Raw genomic sequence first — 22,179 nt, 5'->3', positions numbered from 1 at the left:
CCCTAAAACTGCGCCAAACACATTCATTTTCAGTAGTGGCGCACTGCCTAGGCTGTGCCTCAGACTGTTCTGTCCATGAGCCCTTGTCAGAATCCTGAAGACTGGCTCTTGTCTTGGCCCGCTTAACCATGTGAGCCAGGAACACATGATCACACAGAGGCAGGCAGCCGCAAGACACTGCAAGATGATGGGGTAACCTACAGTGACATCGAGAAGGTCGGTTTCTGGGGAAAGAGGAGACCGGTTGACCTGCCTCTGTGCCTAGAAGTCATCTCACTCTCCTGATGCATCTATAAAGATAAACAGTTTTTTTTCCCTAAATAAGCTGCCCAGCTCTTACATGGACACATAGGCGGGTTGAGATACAGTATTCTGTACGTAGCGCAGTCAGTGTACTGCTATGTGCCACTCGTGCAGGGGGTTGTGGATTATGGGCCTACCCAGTATTCATATGATCCCCTGTGGGCCCTGTCAGATGGTTGCTGCAAAGAGGGAAACCAGCCAAGAATTAGAAAATTAATAGGAAAAAAAGCTTCAGCGCCTTGACCTGAGATGACCTGACAAGCAATAAGAAGGCTAAACTTAATTTGCCTCTTAAAAATAATATAAGGCAAAGTGCACAAATACAAGGATGATGTAAAATCGAGGACAGACAATCTCAGTTTAACCAACAGTTTAACAAAGTGGTTATTTTCTTTTTTATTATTTTTTATGAATATACAAAACACAATACACAGTGATATAAAACAAATAAATATTTATCCCTATTTTCACCCTACCTCCCCACACCCCTCCTATCCCTGAGAAAAAAACAAACACACACCTTTTTCCACTCATAATCTATTACATCATACAATATTATTTAACCAACCTTTCCAAAAATTATCTAAATAATCCTTCCTTCCCCTATTGTTGTATATTATCCTCTCTATCTTTATCATATTCCCCACCGATCTCTTCCAATCCGCTACCAAGGGTGGGTTCTTTTCAATCCACTCTTTAGTTATAACAAGTCTTGCCTGAAATAGGAGTTTACAAAGTACCCTATTATCCATTTTTGAAAGCCGAAATTGTTCTGTACCACCTAATGCAAGCCACTGGATCTCCTTCTATTTGCACTTCCAAAATCTTTTTAATAATATCCGCTATCCCTGACCAATAACGAAACAATTTGGGACATCTCCAGACTAAATGGTAGAGCCCGGCTTGTTCCATACCACATCTAGGACATTCATGCGAGGATTTCAGACCCATCTTTTTGAGCAACACTGGAGAACGGTACAGTCTATGAATAAAGAAAAACGGAGAAACCCCATTAGAGGCCCTGATGGAGTTTAACTAAGTATTTCACACAAGAGCACAACACGATGATGGAAAAATAAGGGGGTGAGCCATCAGTTGTACAGTAGTCCGTGTTGCCGTTATTAGTGCCAAATGTATCAAATGTCACATACCTGTTGTGCAAATAAGCCCACAAAGTCACAAAGCTCTAATTTGCAACATTTTGGAAAGCAGGGCTGGATAAATGGTCCTCGTAGATTCATGTTAGGTAAGACTTATCAATAGACGTGCAAGGGGGTAAAATGGTAAAACTGTCCACGGCAAACCGGTTGTGTTCTCTGAAGTAGGAGAGAAACCTGACAAGTGGCTTTAAACCGCACTTGAGTCTTGCTCTAGGGCAGTGATGGCTAACCTCCAGCACTCCAGCTGTGGTGAAACTACGACTCCTAGCATGATCCACTCATTTCTGTGGAGTTCTGAGAACAGCCAAGTAAGTGTACATCTTGGGAGTCGTAGTTTTACCACAGCTGGCGTGCCGGAGGTTAGCCATCACAGCACTAGGGTAGGTAACTGCTGTCCACTGATCTTGCATTTTCTTATTTAGCAAAGGGTGCACCACCAATGTCAGATTGGGTCACAATGGGCTAAACGCCAATGACACTTTGCTGCAGTGATCGATTGTTGCAGTCAGACCGCTGCCATTTGGTATTTGTGATATATCCAGGGTCATATTTAGGGCTAGGTCCTGGAGTGGGCATTATTGAGTCACAATATGGGGGTGTTCTCCAGATATTATTCTGGCCATCAGAAAGAGAACTCTCCGGATCGCAGTGGATCACGCCAGTTGGAACCCTTGCACTCTGATGTTTATCATCTATCCTGTGGATAATTTCTTTAAATGCAGGGAAAGATGTTTGGCATGGGACTGACAGAACAGTCAATGCTTGGAAGATGGAACACTTTCTTTGCCCATCTCTAACCTCTGAGGTGAAATGGAATTGGATATCTTAACCGCCTCACGTCCGCCCATAGACTATAAACGTCCTATGGGTGGACGTCTATTTCTGACAGCACGTTTTAAAACGTCCTGTCAGAAATAGCAGCTGCACGCTAATCGTGCAGCTGCTGATCGGGTTGCCCGCTGTCAGTGACAGCAGGGCAACCCTAAGACAAGGCAGGGACAGTTCCCAGGTGTCCCTGCCTTCACGATCGCTGCAGACACAGCGCTCACCGAGCGCTGTGTCTGCAGAGCAGGAAGCGCTGTGCGCTTCCTGTTCCGGCCCGGCGGTCATGTGACCGCCGTGACCGGAGAGTGCAGGGGCTGTGTGAGGTCTCTCAGAGACCTCGATCAGCCCTGCACTGAGGCTGTACAGCGCAGGATTGCTGCTGTACAGCCTCTATAGGGGTGCATTTGTCCTGTAACTGGGGCTACTATCTCAGCCCCAGTTACAGGAGAAATCAACTGTGAAAAAAAAAAGAAAAAGTGAAGCAAATGTCCCCCAGAGGTCTTGTATGACCTTATGGGGGACGAAAAGTGTAAAAAAAAAATAAAAAAAATAAAGGGTTGAAAAAATAAAATAAAATAAAGTTTCACATGTAAAAAAAAAAAAGTTCCCAAGTTAGGAATAAAAAAAAAAAAATTAAAATAGAAAAAATAAAGTAAAATAGACATATTTAGTATTGCCGCGTCCGTAAAAACCAGCTCTATAAAAATATCACATGACCTAACCCCTCGGATGAACACCGTAAAAAATAAATAAAAAAAACTGTGTCAAAACAAGCAATTTTTGTCACCTTGCATCACAAAAGGTGCAACACCAAGTGATCAAAAACGCGTATGTCCCACAAAATGGTACCAATAAAACCGTCACCTCATCCCGCAAAAAATGAGCCCCTACATAAGAAAATCTCTCAAAAAATAAAAAAACTATAGCTCTTAGAACATGGAGACACTAAAACATAATTTTTTTGGTTTCAAAAATGCTATTATTGTGTTAAAGTGAAACAAATAAAAAAAAGTATACATATTAGGTATTGCCGCGTCCGTAAAAACCAGCTCTATAAAAATATCACATGACCTAACCCCTCGGGTGAACACCGTAAAAAAAAAAAAAAAAAAAAACTGTGTCAAAACAAGCAATTTTTGTCACCTTGCATCACAAAAGGTGCAACACCAAGTGATCAAAAACGCGTATGTCCCACAAAATGGTACCAATAAAACCGTCACCTCATCCCGCAAAAAATGAGCCCCTACATAAGAAAATCTCTCAAAAAATAAAAAAACTATAGCTCTCAGAACATGGACACATTAAAACATAATTTTTTGGTTTAAAAAATGCCATTATTGTGTAAAACTTTAATAAATGAGAAAAAGTATACATATTAGGTATCGCCACGTCCGTAACAATCTGCTCTATAAAAATGTCACTTGACTGAACCCCTAAGGTGAACGCTGTAAAAATAAATAAATAGAAACTGTGCTAAAACAACCAATTTTTTGGTCACCTTGCCCCATAAAGTGTTATATTGAATGATCAAAAAATCATATGTACCCAAAAATAGTACTAATAAAACTGGCACCTTATCCCCTAGTTTCCAAAATGGGGTCACTTCTTGGGAGTTTCTACTGTAAGGGTGCATCAGGGGGCTTCAAATGGGACATGGCATCTAAAAACCATGTGGAGTTCCTTTTCTTCTGCGCCCTGCCGTGTGCCCATACAGCAGTTTACGACCACATGTGGGGTGTTTCTGTAAACCGCAGAATCTGGGTAATAAATATTGAGTTTTGTTTGGCTGTTAACCATCGATGTGTTAGAGAAAAAAATTGATTAAAATGGAAAATCTGCCAAAAAAGTGAAATTTAAAAATTTGATCTCCATTTTCCTTTAATTCTTGTGGAACGCCTAAAGGGTTAACAAAGTTTGTAAAATCGGTTTTGAATACCTTGAGGGGTGTAGTTTCTACAATGGGGTCATTTATGGGGGTATCCACTATGTAGGCCCCACAAAGTGACTTCAGACCTGAACTGGTCCTTATAAAGTGGGTTTTGGCAATTTTCTTAAAAATTTGAAGAATTGCTTCTAAACTTCTAAGCCTTCTAACGTCCTAAAAAAATAAAATGACATTTCCAAAATGATGCCAACATAAAGTAGACATATGGGGAATGTTAAATAATAAATATTTTATGAGGTATCACTTTCTGTTTTAAAAGCAGAGAAATTGAAATTTAGAAAATTGCGATTTCTTTAAATTTTTGGGATTTTTTCATAAATAAAGGTGAAATATTTTGACTCAAATTTATGACTATCATGAAGTACAATGTGTCACGAGAAAACAATCTCTGAATGACTTGGATAAATAAAGGCGTTCCAAAGTTATTACCACATAAAGTGAGATATGTCCGTTTTGCAAAATTTGGCCTGGTCAGGAAGGGGGCAAAGGGCCCAGATGGGAAGTGGTTAAATAAAAATAAAAAAAGGGAGGAATCATTGGCCTACAACTATGGATGACAGCAGGACGAGACTCTGGTGCCAAAGGGCTCTTCTGTGCAAGAAACCATTTAACAGCAGGACACAGAAATCTGGCAGAGAGTGAAAGCAAAGCTTTTTGTGAAGAATTGATACCGCGTCTTAGATAGGAACTGTTTGACACCGAGTGAAGGGAACGTATGTTTTTGTAATATGCATCTAACCACTTCTTTCTGGCAATTACTACTGGATTTGTCTTTTTGTAATAACTGAACTCTGTTATCCTCGGCAATATTATATTTATCACTATAGGTCTGTGGTTTTTTATTTAATTTTAAAACTAATCAAGATTTTTCAGAAATAATAAAAAGAAATCAAGTAGAATGGAAGGGGTTTGGATTTATTTAAATAGGTTATCCAACCCCTGAAATGCCCCCCCTCACACCGTGACCGTCACAGTCTGCTATTGAATGACGCCGGATATTTTCGTCCACACGACGGGGAAATGCAGCAGTGGCCGTGCGGGCTTCAGAAGCGATGGGGGTGCCGGGGGGCGAGGCAAGTACATTGTGGGCCCAGGCATATGGGGGAGCATTTCAGGGGTTTGGATTTATTTAAGTTGACCACTAACACACACATGCACTTTTATCCACATGTTTGCCCTCAAAGTAGAATTTTTCTCAAAGAAACTTTTTTTTAATTACCATTATTGGTTCTTTCAAAATAAAATATGTTATTGCACAAACACAACAGACCTGGACATTGTACTTACCCCTTATCCTTCGCATGTACGTCAGCACCATGCTGAAGGAGCAGTTGGACAATTCGGACTCTATTGTATCCTGCCGCCAAGTGTAATGGTGTAGACTAGAAGGGAAAAAAAAATATATAAAAATAAATTCACAAAGAGGCGATATGGACATGTCATGTATATGTTTAACTATGTGAAAACAACAGATTTAAGTAAAATCTAATTAGATACATATATGGGGTTAATTTAGCAAACTGGTGTAATGTAGAACTAGCTAATTCGCCAATAGCAACCAATCAGATTCCACCTTTCATTTTCCAAAGGAGCTGTCAAAAATGAAGGATGGAATCTGACTGGTTGCTATGGGCAACTAAGCCAGTTCTACTTTACACCAGTTTGATAAATGACCTCAATAGTCCATTAACAAGTCACTCCAAAGTTGCAACTGTGCAGGTCTTGGTATTTGAGCGGTTTTTCTATTTATTATTTTATTTTTATAAAGTTTTTAAATTCTCCCCTCTCCCAGCTAGACCTTTGGCGACAAACACACTGACCTGCTTCCCACTGCTCTCTTCGACACATCCCAGTCCCAGCATGTAAGACAACTGGACAGCAGGACGAAGAGTGTTAAGCCCCACCCCTCAGCCGATCACCAGCCAAAGATGGAGGGGGCTCATTATACGCTCTGGAACTTGCATGTATCACATATTGGTGAGTTTTCCTGTCCTGCTACTCAGCCATGATGACATATCATAGGCAGGATTGCATCATTACCATAGTTTGTATAGCAGGGTAGTGTTTAGTGGCTCTGCAAGTGGAGACAACCAGTCCTACTCACATTCTAGGACCGGTTGCTGGCGGCCATTTTAAATCATTCCCGGAGTACCTCTTTTAACCCCTGTGTTCCCTGTAGGATTTCTGCATGATCTAAACTATAGGAACTATATTTCTTGTTTACCTATAATTTTCACTTCTAGTTTTAGTGTTCATTTAAAAGGCACTGGACAAATGAGATTCAAGGGCATTTATATTCTACAGTAATTCGCTCTCACACTTATATTAAAATTAATCTTCAGGTTGTATTCACAAGTGGTGTTTTTGCAACTTGCTTTTGCCACAATTTTTAATGGCAAAATATTTTCAACCTGTTGTATAATTTGAATTCATTTCTCATTCCTGCCCTAGAAAAGGAAGAAACGCTCCTCTCCAAACGAAATCTTTTCTGCCTCAGTAAGCATAAAAAACAGTAATTAGATATGCTATACATGGACCAGATTTACTTTTATACAACACTGTTTTACTACATGTCCACCCTGCAGAAATTCAAAATCAAGTATAAAATCATCTTCATTAGAATAATGTGATAAAAAATAAAGCACAAAAAATGATCCACTAGAATCACACAAAGTTAATGTTGCAATAAAGAAGGCAGCTTTTTCAGAGCTCAATGCTATAATTCTGTCTGTAATACTGAATATATACACATGGGCAAAAATGTACTTTTTTTATACACGTATTCATACAGAATTGAAGGAGGTGGTCAATTTCCCAAAATGCCATATAAGCATACATGACTGTATACTGTCCTGGTATCAGTGGAGTAAACGTACTCGCCTATCATCTTCCATGTCTAAAGGCTGCAAGATGGCACCGCTGCTTTCTCGGAGCCTGTAATTCAGTGCCTGTATCTGAATTACAAGTACCCAGGAACAGCCCATAAATGGGGAGGGGGGCAGCTGAGGCACAGTGTACAGTCATGTATACTTGTATGGAGCATACATGACCACGTTTGGCATTTTAATATATAGGAAACGGCCAATCCCTAGGTATATTTACACTAGTCTGTGGAAAACTGGCATCAACTTCTTAACAAATGTGAACAAATAAAGCTTGTATAAAAGCAAGTTGACCTATTTTCCAATATACGCTGCTTTCTGAATCAAATCCTGACAATTTTCAATCTCTCTGCTTGCTAGCATTCAATTTAAACCCGAACTGCTTACTTTCAGTGAATAAAGATCTGTTCTGGTCATGTGGGGTACCATACACAACTCTGCTAACGGTACTGTAACAAGTCCCACATCTGTGTGTTCATCACAAAGATCCAGACATCTTCTTTCCCTCTGGAAGTAAACAAAGTTCCCCATTCAATGACTGCAAGCAGAAATCAAGTCAAATAGATTTAATAGACTTTTTTAGGGCAATGAACAGGATACACTCCATTATAGCAATGGCACTTTCCCATTGTGTTCAGACTATATGCTTTTTTACATAGTAAAGGGCCACAGAAAATTCAAATCGTGCTTCATTATTAACCTGTTTATATGTTTACCCTTCAAGACTAAATCTGGAATGAGTAATCCACCAATCATCGGCTTTTAGTGGATATTAAAAAAAAAATCCACTACCCTAAGTCTACCCCTCACCTACCTAGACCAGGGATGGGCAAACTGCGGCTCTCCAGCTGTTGTAAAACTACAACTCCCAGTATGCCTACAGCTATCAGCCTACAGCAGGGCATGATGGGATTTGTAGTTTTACAACAGCTGGAGAGCCGCAGTTTGCCCATGCCTGACCTAGACCACTAGGTAAGCAACCAGTACACCTCATCACACAAGCAGGTTTTCCGTTTGCATGCAATGCGAGTAGTGAACGCGCAGCTTCCGGACTCAATCCTGACCATTCATTTCAATGGGTCTGTGCACACGAGTGTAGTTTTTCATGCATCATCTTTGCATTCAGGAAAAATCGCAGCGTGTTCTATATTGTGCGTTTTTCATGAACCTCTGGCCCCACAGACGTGAATGGACCACTGATGGTGGCTAGGAGATCTAGATTGTTATTCATCATGCTTGTGAAAAATGCATGCGATCCAGATAGAAAAAGTGCACACAGTGAAAAACTGATTGAACTTGTGGGCAAAACCATTGTTTTTTTCTTGAACTGATCCTGACACAATCCGTAGCGCTCGTATAAAAGAGACCTTAGTTCCAGCTCCTCCCCGGCCTAGACCACTACTAGATAAGATGGAATATAATCCTCCACTTCCCTGAACCATCATGGAAGCTGATCAATCCTTACACTACTCTAAATTACCAAGAAAGTCAGAAATGATAGCAAAGTAAAGAGGAAAAAAAATGAAAAAAGTTATTTATGCCAATGTCTAGCAGCCAGATGAGTTGGCCGTAGCATCCAGGTGGAAACGGAGTGGAATGAGTGCCCATATTCTGATATGCTGTATAGATATGTCATAAATGTACATCATAGGAAAACAATTTACGACAGGCAAAAAAAGGTGAACTCTGTACTTAAAATGATATGAATGTCTGCTGTCTTACCTTGTATTTCATGCTAGCTACTATACTGAGCATGGGCATATCGAAGGCATTAAAGGCTATGTACACCTTCCGAGGCAATTTTTGTTTAGGATTGTATTTTACTAATTTTGGGCTAAAAATCATTTTTTCAATTGCTCTTTATTAAAAATATTGAGCCGTTCTGTCACAGAGTTAACAGTTTTTCTAGCTGCGTGACTGGTACTTTCACGTTGCACTGGTCATCTAATAAACCTCATCTCTAAACTACTAAGATGTCAAACACTTACTTAAGCCACATTCTTATCAGTGAGATAAGAACTGAGCTATAATGGAGTGTTTATAATGTCAGAGAGCAGAAATAAGGAGTCTGCCTGCTCCCCAACTGACGGAGAAAGAAAATCCAAAAGGGTGATACTAGAGCATCTCAGCCCTGTACAGAAAAAAGGGTTCAATATTTTTAATAACGAACAGTTGAAAAAATGATTTTAGCTCAAAATGAGTACAATGGAATAAGAAAAAAAGTGCCCCAAAGGTCTACATAGCCTTTAAAAGTGTTCATTGTAGAGAGGGGAATAATGTCTGCCAGAATGCGTAGCCTAGCTCTCCAATTCAACAGATGGCAGGCACTACTTTTCTCCCTTACACTATGTGCTTTACAAGGAATCCTAAGTACTAAAGGCTGACAAGCTGTGGAGTAGGACTTTGAAGAATAGGTGGGAGTATCTTCACTGAAGTTTGTAGACCGAACTCTTAACTGGAAAGTGTATGTATATCACAGCATAACGCACCCACCCACAATTTCTAATTTCTCTCTCCAAGCATTTCTCCTTCTTATGTAACCACCACACGATTCTTTTTCTTCCCTTGTTCAGATGATCCATAAACAGCATACACAAACGGTTTAGTTTATAATTCTTCACTCTGAACCTGCTCTACAGGCAGTTCAAACAATATATTAGAGCAGGCACCAGGCAGACTTTTATTATCCGACAGGGCTGGATATTAAATGGCATCCGGAAGATGTCCTGCTAAAGGAAAGTCCCCGAGTGAATCAGCAGTGGAAACTGGAACTGTACTAGAGTGTCTTGCCGTGCAACAACTGGCCCCAACAGAGCCAGGTGAAGCACAGTTTAGGATGAACTGTTCAGATTGGCAGTAGTAGTGTTCTGCGGTACACACAGTAACCACAAATCTTGTTACAGGATGCAGATAGACTTCAGCCTACGGCTGTTTCATGAGGATTCACACATAAAACGGCCATAGGCTGAAGTTCTACATCTGCCTACTGTACACAGCTTGCCAGCAGGGATGACAGGTGGGATTACAATCCTATAGTTTTTCAGGAAATCAGACTCACAGGAGAGGAGAGAACAGCCTTGACTGGTGTGAAAGTGGACCTTTATGGGATTATGTGTTAGAAACTGCTATGCTTACCAGATGCAAGCACTTTTTGCCCAAAAAATACCCCTCAGTTCCACCGCTGTTTTTGGCACCTGATATGTTAATTTAGGCCATCAGTACACGGAGGAGGAGACATTTGGTGTTCTCAATGGGTGTCTCCTTCTACCCGGCTGTGATGCGGTTTCCTGCGAATGGATAGCGTCACAGCCAGGGAGAAGGAGACGTCCATTGAGAAAAAAATAATTTCTCCTCCTTCCTGGCGCCAAAAACAGCGAGGGGGGGGGGGGGGGGGGTGCACCGGTGGAATGGAGGGGTATTTTTGGAAAAGAGAAAGTGCTTGCATCTGTAGGGGCCGCCCTATCTGGTAAGGCTACTTTCACACCTGCGCTTAGGTGCAGATCCGTCTGGTATATAGGAGGGATCCGCACCTATAATGCAAACGCTTTTATCCGTTCAGAACGGATCCGTTTGCATTACCATGATAATGATTTGTTCAAGATAATGCAAACGGACCCGTTTTGACTTACATTGAAAGTCAATGGGAGGCGGATCCGTTTTGAATTGCACCATATTGTGTCAGTAAAAACGGATCCGTCCCCATTGACTTACATTGTAAGTCAGGACGGATCCGTTTGGCTCAGTTTCGTCAGACGGACATCAAAACGCTGCAAGCAGCGTTTTGGTGTCCGCCTCCAGAGCGGAATAGAGGCAGAACGGAGCCAAACTGATGCATTCTGAACGGATCCTTATCCATTCAGAATGCATTGGGGCTAAACTGATCCGTTTTGAACCGCTTGTGAGAGCCCTGAAACGGATCTCACAGGTGGACCCAGAAACGGCAGTGTGAAAGTAGCCTAAGCATACCAGTTTGTAACACATAATCCCATGAAAGGTGCTATTTAAAGGGAATGTGACCTCAGAAAATGACCTATTGTTTAGTTCACGTTTTTATCTTTAACATATTTTTAAAGAATTTTTGATGATGTTATTTTTCATTTTCCATGTCAACTATAATTAAACAAAAACCATAAAATCGTGCAGTTTTGCACTGGTCACTAAGCCTAATAATAGACGCCACTTCTTGGTCTGTACAGATCACTTTACTGCAGTTACCAGCTTATATATACAGGGGTGATATCATTACAGTCAGGATTAGAATGACAGATAAGACAGGATCCAACATTCACAACAGGTGATCGTCAAATCTTATCTATACTTTCCTTGTATAATGTCCTCTGCACAGGTCACAGATCATGCCTAGAAAACTCTCCTATATAAGTCAATGAGGTCCTCTCCTGTCCATTGTGTCTGTGGCTGCCGTAAAGCAATTTTCTTAATGCTTTCTAAATGCTGTTAAGAACAGATCAGGCAAGATGGCCGCCCCCATAATCATGTTCAGCAAATAGAATTAAAAAAATTTAAAAAAAATCTACAAATCAGAAAATAAAGAGAGATTAGATAAAAAGAATGTGTTGTTCTCTAGATTTAACTGGCAGATACATTTTTGCGGATACATTTCCTTTAAAACTGGAGGCCACATAACATATTCTTCTACTAGTTAATAGAAGAACTCCCACAAAACGTGATACTCTTGGCCATTAAGATTCATTCAGATGACCGTATATTTGTGTCCGCATCCATTCCACAATTTTGGAGAAAATATGTGGACCATCATTTCAATCGTGCCGCAAAAGATGCATACAGCACACGGTGCTGTACGCATCCATACTTCCGTTCTATGGCCCCGCAAAAAAGATAGAACATGTTCTATTCTTGTCTGTTTTTGCGAACAAGAATAAACAGACATTTGTATCACAGGGCTGGCTGTTCCGCGAAATATGGAACACACATGGCTGGTATCCATGTTTTGTGGATCCACAATTTGTGGACCACAAAATGGATACGGTCGTGCGAATGAGCCCTTAGAAGGGTACACTTCATCAAAAGATTTGTTCAAAGGCTGTTCAACCAATCAATCTACCTCCATCTAATGTGTAAGGTCTCCCTTTAGACCCTGGCAGATATGTCCTACAGCTGAGACAAACCAGCCATGACCAGACAAAACATAAAAGGGTCTTGGGTGTTAGATAAATATGGAGTAAAGGTGGCCACACACATTACAGAAAAGTGGTGGTAGAAAAAGTTATTTTAAAGAAGGATCATTAAAGAGGTATTCCGCTTTTAAGGATTACATTTATGTAGAGAATAGGGTGTGGAACAATTTTCTAATTTACAACTATTTTAAATTTTGCTCACAGACCTTTATTATATCCGTGTATTTGCCTCTCCGTAAAGAAAAAAAAAATGGTACAGTCTATTTTAATCCTATAAAATGCATCCTTAGGAGAGCTAGAGAGAACTAAGCATGGCGTCAGTCATGTGAGCACATTTATCATGGCTTTCGGTATCTAACAGGTGAACAGTAGTGTACGGAGGAGTAGAGGATATACACTATATACAGTACTACTGCCTGCAGCAGTATCTCATCATGTCTGTCAGTGTGTGTAGAAGCAAGATTTCTGTGCCCTGCTCTTTTATTTTTTTTTACACTAACCTTTATTAACAACACAACATCACGTAGCGACAGGCGGCCATTTTACAAATCACTGTAGACAGGCACACAGTGTTGTAGTTACTGTAATAACCATAATAAATATCATGATTCTACCACTAGTCCTATTACTTATAACCTGAATGTGTCCTGTGTGCTGACCCAGTACATGTGTGTCATGTAACAGTGTTCACTGGATGTCGGTGTAAAGATACCACTGATGCCACGATTCAGTTAGGTCAGGGATACACTACACAGGACTGATACATGGGATTAGGGCTGCAGTAAACGATTATTTTAGTAATCGAGAATTCTATCGATAATTTTTTACGATTAATCGAGTAATCTAATAAGAAAAAAATAATAGACTGTTTTCCTTTATAAAAACTCATCAGACCCCAAGCTATCAGTCGCCAACACCCTTCGTTCCCCCTGTGCGATCAGCCCAAGTGCATCAGTTCCCCCCCAGTGCCATCAGCTCCACTATCCCCCAGTGCCATCAGCTCTCCCCACCCAGTGCCATCATCTCTGCCCCATTAGCGCTTCCCCCATTGTGCCATCAGCTCTGCTGCCATGCTCCTCCTGACACCCGGATTGCACAGCGTCACTGGTTTCTATGACGCTGTGCACTCCAGGCGCCTAGCCTTAGTTGCGCCCCCACCCTCTCGGTTTCACCAACTTACCTTTCCAGCAGGGGCGCTGCCGACACTCCATCGCTCTGCTCCTGACGTCACACAGCGCGTCAGGTCACAGCGTGCGTACGTCAGGAGGTCAGAGCAGCGCGGGACCATGGACGTACTGTGGAGTGTCCGGAGGCCGCCTGCTGGAAAGTCAAGTATTCCAAGCGCCGCGGGAGACCACGGAGCGGGAGTAATAGCAAGCGCTTCACTCCCGCTCCGTGGTCACATGACACAAACGAATCTTCGAAAAATTTGCATCGAGGATTGTTTTGTGTCGAATTACTCGATTTAATCGAGTAATCGTTTCAGCCCTACATGGGATATACCATTCTTCTGCGTATAGGGGCCAACCGCCTGATATAAGAAAGGTACGGTAGGTATGCAGAATTTTAAATAAGTGTATGATTTCCTATTATATTGGCAAATACATTTAAAAAAATAAAAACCAGACCACCACTTTAATTTTACATAATTTAGATCTTGTAGATTGTAAGCCCTCACGGGCAGGGCCCCCTCGCCTTCTGTACCAGTCTGTAGCTCGTCCTCTTCATGCTTAGTGCAATTGTCTGTATTATGTATGTATACCCCTTTTCATATGTACAGCGCTATGGAATGAATGCCGCTTTAATAATAATAATAATAATAATAATAATAATAATGATGATGATGAAGTAGATCAGATTACAGATAATCTTGTGAGCCACAGATCCCAAGGAGGTTAGTTTGGTAGGTGGGTTGCATAGGAACCAAGACCGCAAAACCCATTATTGTTAAAGGGGTATTGCAGCCGTTCTAAAAGTGCCAGGGTCCCCACTGCTGCCCACTTCTCGCTTCTCTCTCTCAACACAGTAGGAAATGGCTGTGAATGCCACTCAGCCAAATGCTGACTGAATCGATTACCCACCTCAGCCAGCGATCGGGCTCAGCGGAATTTACAGACATTTCCTGCTATGTCAAGAGAGAGAAGCAAGAAGAAGTGGAGATCAGTGGGGACCCTCCTGGCCATGACCAAAGATTGCTGTGGAGCAGTGCAGTCTCATAAGTAAATGGAGCCACTGCACAAAAAGTCCAGCAGCCTCTAGGGTCACATTCAAGGAAATTTGAGAGTTGCGTTGTGATCTCATTGACTTGTCAAGTTTCTGGTTAAGTGATGAATGTCAAGATCACGGTGTAGCCCCAGCCTCAATGGTTATGGTTCCGCTCTGCAGTGGACAATTCTATCTGACTTATCAACAAGGTTCATTACAATTTTGGATTCACAAAAGGTGACCGTCAAGAAAATAGATACCGATGTCACTGCATGCATTCCCATTCTACAAGAGGAAAGCAGCATAAGGGTATTGACTGCTTACCAAAATTATCCGTCACATTTTGAGCAATTCCTTCAGCTGAAAGCTTAGCTCCTTTTCATAAGTATACAAAATTTCAGATGAATGACACTTTCTAGATAAGAGAATTTATTTGGCCTATCTGTTCTGCTTAAAAGCTTTGGAAAGATCATGAAAGTGTTCTTATGACCCCCAACCCACAGAAGAGGTGCTTTTAAACCTGCCAGATAGTGAGAGGTTTTATGCGGTTTGTGAAGATCAGATCTTTGTGTGATGATGGCCTTTTTATAATGTTGTACTGACAATGCTACAGGTATATGGAGGTGTTCCCCTATCTCCATGTAACCACTGTTATTTCAGAAATCAATGTGGATTACCCTTAAAGGGGTTGTCCGCCTTTTGGATAGGTTATCAGCATCTGATCGGCAGAGGTCTGACACCCACTGAAGTGAATGGGGCTGTGACTAGGCCAAGTGACCTATAGTCAAGAGGTCACTGACCTGCGAGAAGGCCGCAGTGCTACTGCAAAGCCCGCTGCCTTCTCAAGCAGCTGATCTGATGCTAATTTACCTATCCAAAGGATAAATCATCAGTAAGAAAAAGGCAAACAACCCTTTAAGAGGGCAGGCTGGTCATCCCAAACTGAGCAAAGTCTTAAAAGGACATTTCTACACATTTCTTTTTACAATACATTACCAACTAATATTTGACTATTGTACGTATTCTATATTAAAAAATAAAATAAAAAAAGGAGGTGGATCCGTCATAGGATCTCAGTACCGGAGAAAAACGCTTCCGTTTTGTCCCCATTCATTGTCACTGGGGACAAAACGTAACTGAACGGAATGCTCCAAAATGCATTCTGTTCCCTTCTCATATCTGAGAGCAAACGACAATCCGCCCCCCCATTGTGTTCATGACGGATCCATCTTGGCAATGTTAAAGATAATACAACAGGATCCATTCATAACGGATGCAGATGGTTGTATTATCAGCAAGCCTGTCAGACCCAGCTAGTGTAAAAGTAGCTTCCCTTCACAGCAGCAGTAAAGTTCCATTGGATTACCCATCTATATAGGAGTTTTCTCTTTGTCTGGACTTGGACCGAAGGACAATATTTTGCATTACATTTTCAAATGGCCAAAATGAAAAAAAAAACTGGAAAAAGAAAACACGGGGGGCAGTGAAAAAATGAAAATTGGAATCTGATTGGTTGCTATGGACAACTAAGGCTGGGTTCACACGGGCGATATTTCTGCGCTGATGCAATGTGTGAGGTGAACGCATTGCATCCACACTAAATCCGGACCCATTCACTTCAATGGGGCTGTGCACGAGCGGTGATTTTCACGTATCACTTGTGCTTTGTGTGAAAAATCGCAGCATGCTCTATATTGTGAATTTTTCACGCAACGCAGGCCCCATAGAAGTGAATGGGGCTGCGTGAAAATCGCAAGCATCCGCAAGCAAGTGCGGATGCAGTGCTATTTTCAAGCACAGTTGCTAGGAGACGATCGGGATGAGGACCCGATCTTTATTATTTTCCCTTATAACATGGTTATAAAGGGAAAATAATAGCATTCTTAATACAGAATGCTTAGTAAAATAGGGATGGAGGGGTTAAAAAAATAAAATAATAATTTAACTCACCTCATCCACTTGTTCGCGCAGCCCGGCTTCCCTTCTGTCTTCTTCTTTGCTGATCTGTGAGGTAAAGGACCTGTGGTGACGTCACTGTGCTCGTCACATGATCCATCACCATGGTAATGGATCATGTGATGGACCATTGATGAGTGCAGTGACGTCACCACATGTCCTTTTCCTCCTGGACAGAAAAGAAGAAGACAGAAGGGAAGCCGGGCTGCGCGAACAAGTGGATGAGGAGAGTTAAAAAAAAAATTTTTTAACCCCTCCAGCGCTTTTGTACTATGCATTCTGTATTCAGAATGCTATTATTTTCCCTTATAACCATGTTTTTTTTAAAGTCAATAGGGGACGGATCCGTTTTCTATTGTCTTTCTATCCGTCTTGCTCCGCACCATATGGCGGACAAAAAAAACCACTGCAAGCAGCGTTTTCGTGTCAGCCCCTAAAGCAGAATGGAGACGGAACGGAGGCAAACTGATACATTCTGAATGGAAAAGGATCCTCTCAGAATACATTAGGGCAAAACTGATCCGTTTTGGACCGCTTGTGAGAGCCCTGAACGGATCTCACAAACTGAAAGCCAAAACGCCAGTGTGAAAGTAGCCTAAGAGTTTTCCTTTACACCAATTTTAAAAATACCCCACTCCCCCATTGACTTAAAAATAATAATGTTCATTTCTGATAGAAGTGTCCCTTTTAGGAAATTCTAAATGTGCAAATGCTGTGATCAAACTGGTCAAACACAAAAGCACATCAACGCTACTACAGAAATGATGGATCCGAAACATCTTTTCACGTCACCTTACACACACCAACCTAAATGTAGGGCATTTGCTTTTGAAGATGAAATACATATTTGCATTAGCTGACTCCAGCTTGCATAAGAGCCAGATCTTGCTAGAGGCTTGTATGTGTTGAGCTGAAGACAACAGATTCCCATTTTCCTCAGCTGTGGATAGAACCATACTGACACCATCTGCCATAGATTCTGGAAACTGACAGCCGTTTCATCCCAGAGATGCTTTACACGCCATTATTTTATGATGCTGCTGCAACAACCTTTAATGAACCTGATTTGGAGCTGAAGCTCAAAATGACTTTTTTTTAATGGAAATTCCCCAATGAATGTTGTTTTTAACCGCCTAATTTTTTTGGCCTGCTGCTTAGTAACAGAGGATAGATGGCGCTGGTGGTAGACAATGCTGAAGGTCCTATCAGGACAAGGACTTCAGTCAATGGTTACATACTGCCCTGATGGTTAACACAAGGATACAGCCGGCCATAGACGCAATATGTTAGGAGTGTTAACTGACTACATACGCTACCTGACTCCTCGATTAACATATACAGATTTGCCAAGAGTGCGGGGACAAGAAGGCCACCCGCTTATCTCATTGGAACAAAGGACAGATCAGGTGAGCGGCCAATCCACAGCCGGCATAAAAGGCATTTTAGATATTAGTACTTCCAAATTATCTTCATGGTCAGAGTAAGAAGATATTTTGGTCCATTAAAAGCACAAGTAACCTAGAAATAAATAAGAAATAAAACAGAAAATACATTTGCTTGCACTGTTTGCTTATTTTAGGAACAGGCAGAAAATCTTGCAGACTGACAGTTCGAGGCTTGTGTCTGGTATTGCAGATACTGCACTGTAATACCACACATAACCTGTGGACAGGTGTGGTGCTGTTTTAGGGGGGAGCATCTATGTTTTTCTAATCCTGGGCAACCCTTTTAAGTACTCAAAGGGTCACTAAACTTACACAAATTTTGTAGAAAAGCATGCTTAGGCTACTTTCACACCTGCGTTTGGGTGTCCACTCGTGAGCTCCGTTTGAAGGGGCTCACAAGCGGCCCCGAACGCATCCGTCCAGCCGTAATGCATTCTCAGTGGACGCGGATCCGCTGAGAATGCATCAGTCTGCCAGCGTTCAGCCTCCGCTCAGCGAGCGGACACCTGAACGCTGCTTGCAGCATTCGGGTGTCCGCCTGGCCGTGTGGAGGCAAGCGGATCCGTCCAGACTTACAATGTAAGTCAATGGGGGCGGATCCATTTGAAGATGACACCATATGGCTCAATCTTCAAACGGATCCGTCCCCCATTGACTTTGAATGTAAAGTCTGGACGGATCCGTTCAGGCTACTTTCACACTTAGAAATTTTTTCAAACTATAATGCAGACGGATCCGTTCTGAACGGATCCAAACGTCTGCATTATAGGAGAGGATCCGTCTGAGCAGACATCAGACGGACCCGCTCTGAACGCTAGTGTGAAAGTAGCCTTATGTGTAAATATATATTTAAAGGGGTTATCCAATCTCTCACACATGTGCCAGGCCCCTCACAGGTAATATATTTACCCCGCTCCTCTCCAGGTCCCGGCACCGCTGTAGCTTCTCCCTGTACACGGATGAAAACCACTGGTTTCGGGGGGAGCAGCCAATGGCATCGCAGGTGACACTAGGGAGGCTCATCCCTGTCTGCTCCAGACACCGGATGTTTTCATCTGTGTACAGGAAGAAGCAGCAGCGGCGCAGGGAGTGGGGTATGTATATTACCTGTGAGAGGCCCGGCACATGGGGGGGCTGTTTGAGAAATTGGATAACCCCTTTAACAGATTCTCAGACCTGAAGAAAAGCAAAACAAAAGGACAATCATTTTCCTGAACTGCCCATCAATAGCGTCACTAAATTATGCTCTGTCCGCATTTCCATTGTAAAATCAAATAGTTTTCTAAAGTAAAAAAAAGCAAATGCATGCAGCGCTATTCTTCCCATCAATATGATGAGCACCTGACAGATCCCAGTATAATCCAATAGGGCACCACTGGTGTGCAGGGAATCTGGCAGAGCATGGTGGGGATCTTTCTGACACAGAGGACCAAACATCTGCCAAATTTATTAACAGGCCTGCATCTTTCAATAAATTAGGAGAATCTCATTCCAGTGCTAATTAGATCAAGACTGGCATATGAAATAGTCTTAATAGAGTCCCCATATGTGCTTGATGCTGGAACATGTTTGGACTTAAAGGCGTATTCTGGTTACATCATAATGGAGAGGTAGGTCGACCATGTGCCCTGCTGCTTCATTTAAGGGGCTGTCCGAGATTATTAAAAATCTTCGACAACCCCTGCAATACGGTAAAACAAAAAAATAAAAATACATTACATACTCACCCGTTTCTCCAGCAGGGTTCTCTGCACTGCTCCTCTGGTACTCCCGCCACGGTTTGTTTTTCAATCATCAGCAGCACATGACTGCTGCAGCCAGTCACTGTCCTCAATGGTCTACAGCGGAGGACAGTGACAGGTTGCAGCAGCGAGTTGCCAAATCCAGGCATGTTACCAGCTGCTGTGACGTGCAGAGTGAAGTGCCTGGATTCAGCACCTCATTACTACAACCCCACATTTCAGCGGTCTACGAGTATAGAGCAAGAGGTATACTGCAACCCAGAGCTCTGGTCCAGGTTAAAGGGATTCTGTCATGACATTTTAGGCCTAAGACCTAAACATATGGCCAGGTCCGTACTAATAACCTGAATCCGAAACTGACCTGATTAAATCTGCCTGTGGCTCTATTAGCACATAAAACTGGTTTTTATAACCTGTTATTCACCTACCTAAGGTGCCCAAGGGGGATGTTGCTTCATAAAGTGTGCCCGGCTGCACCCATCTCCGTCTGGTGCCAGCGCCGCCTTCCCAGTTGAAATAGCCGCTTTCCTCACCTCAGCCCCCGCAATCTTCAGGTCCCTCGGGTTATGCCTAGTGCGCACACGCGGGATCTGGCAGGGGGACCGGACGATTGCGGAGGCGGGGTTGAGGTGAGGAAGGCGGCGCTGGGCACCAGACGGAGATGGGTGCAGCCGGGCATACTGTATGAGGCGACGTCCCCTTGGGCACCTTAGGTAGGTGAATAACAGGTTATAAAAACCAGTTTTATGTGCTATTCGAGCCACAGCTAGATTTAATAAGGACAGTTTCAGATTCAGGTTATTAGTACGGACCTGGCCATATGTTTAGGTTATAGGCCTAAAATGTCATGTCATGACAGAATCCCTTTAAGCAGAATCTGTCACCACAGAAAACCCACCGAAAACTACTGTAATAATTGGATAGCTCAAAATACACAGACTCAGAATATGCGATTTTTATCTTACTATTGACTTGCACTCCCCTGCAGCCAGCAAATGGTCAGTGAAGTATGTGCTAACGCATACAGAAGACCCTTTCCAAGATTACTGCAGGGGAATGGAAGTGAGTAGAAAGATAAAAACTCGAGATTCACCCTATGTCATGAGGGTTAAGGGGTTGTATGTAGCAGACACATGCACTGAGCTCGCTCCATGTGTTATCCCCATGATGTGCCGGTATGTCATGAGGGTTAAGGGGTTGTACGTAGCGGGCTCACACAATGAGCTAGCGTTGTGTCTCTTCACCACGATTTACCATTATGTCATGAGGGTTATGGTGTTGTACGTAGCGGGCTCACACAATGAGCTAGCGCTGTGTCTCTTCACCACGATGTACCATTATGTCATGAGGGTTACGGGGTTATATGTAGCGGGCTCACGCACTGAGCTAGCGCTGTGTCTCTTCACCACGATGTACCATTATGTCATGAGGGTTACGGGGTTGTATGTAGCGGGATCACACAATGAGCTAGCGCTGTGTCTCTTCACCACGATGTACCATTATGTCATGAGGGTTATGGTGTTGCACGTAGCGGGCTCACACAATGAGCTAGCGCTGTGTCTCTTCACCACGATGTACCATTATGTCATGAGGGTTATGGTGTTGCACGTAGCGGGCTCACACAATGAGCTAGCGCTGTGTCTCTTCACCACGATGTACCATTATGTCATGAGGGTTACGGGGTTGTACGTAGCGGGCTCACACAATGAGCTAGCGCTGTGTCTCTTCACCACGATGTACCATTATGTCATGAGGGTTATGGTGTTGTACGTAGCGGGCTCACACAATGAGCTAGCGCTGTGTCTCTTCACCACGATGTACCATTAATGTCATGAGGGTTACGGGGTTGTATGTAGCGGGCTCACGCACTGAGCTAGCGCTGTGTCTCTTCACCACGATGTACCATTATGTCATGAGGGTTACGGGGTTGTATGTAGCGGGCTCACACAATGAGCTAGCGCTGTGTCTCTTCACCACGATGTACCATTATGTCATGAGGGTTACGGGGTTGTATGTAGCGGGCTCACGCACTGAGCTAGCGCTGTGTCTCTTCACCACGATGTACCATTATGTCATGAGGGTTACGGGGTTATATGTAGCGGGCTCACGCACTGAGCTAGCGCTGTGTCTCTTCACCACGATGTACCATTATGTCATGAGGGTTACGGGGTTATATGTAGCGGGCTCACGCACTGAGCTAGCGCTGTGTCTCTTCACCACGATGTACCATTATGTCATGAGGGTTACGGGGTTGTATGTAGCGGGATCACACAATGAGCTAGTGCTGTGTCTCTTCACCACGATGTACCATTATGTCATGAGGGTTATGGTGTTGCACGTAGCGGGCTCACACAATGAGCTTGCGCTGTGTCTCTTCACCACGATGTACCATTATGTTATGAGGGTTACGGGGTTGTACGTAGCGGGCTCACACAATGAGCTAGCGCTGTGTCTCTTCACCACGATGTACCATTATGTCATGAGGGTTACGGGGTTGTACGTAGCGGGCTCACACAATGAGCTAGCGCTGTGTCTCTTCACCACGATGTACCATTATGTC

At 42.8% G+C, this 22,179-nt stretch overlaps 1 protein-coding gene across 3 annotated transcripts in view; it reads right to left on the bottom strand.

Moving 5' to 3' along the window:
• Nucleotides 1–22,179, bottom strand: part of TNKS (tankyrase) — a 246,026-nt gene that overhangs the window by 99,967 nt on the left and 123,880 nt on the right. For 2 of the 3 annotated variants that reach the window (XM_040417872.1, XM_040417873.1), the window contains exons 6-7: nt 7,503–7,622; nt 5,521–5,615 (exon numbers count right to left, since the gene is read on the bottom strand). In XM_040417872.1, the coding sequence (XP_040273806.1) occupies nt 5,521–5,615; nt 7,503–7,622 (215 nt within the window). The remainder of the gene's footprint in view (nt 1–5,520; nt 5,616–7,502; nt 7,623–22,179) is intronic. The other variant, XM_040417874.1, reaches the window with a different exon arrangement.

Source organism: Bufo bufo, chromosome 2, assembly GCF_905171765.1.
Source record: "Bufo bufo chromosome 2, aBufBuf1.1, whole genome shotgun sequence".
Lineage (NCBI taxonomy): Eukaryota > Metazoa > Chordata > Amphibia > Anura > Bufonidae > Bufo > Bufo bufo.
This window is presented reverse-complemented; position numbering and strand designations above follow the sequence as displayed.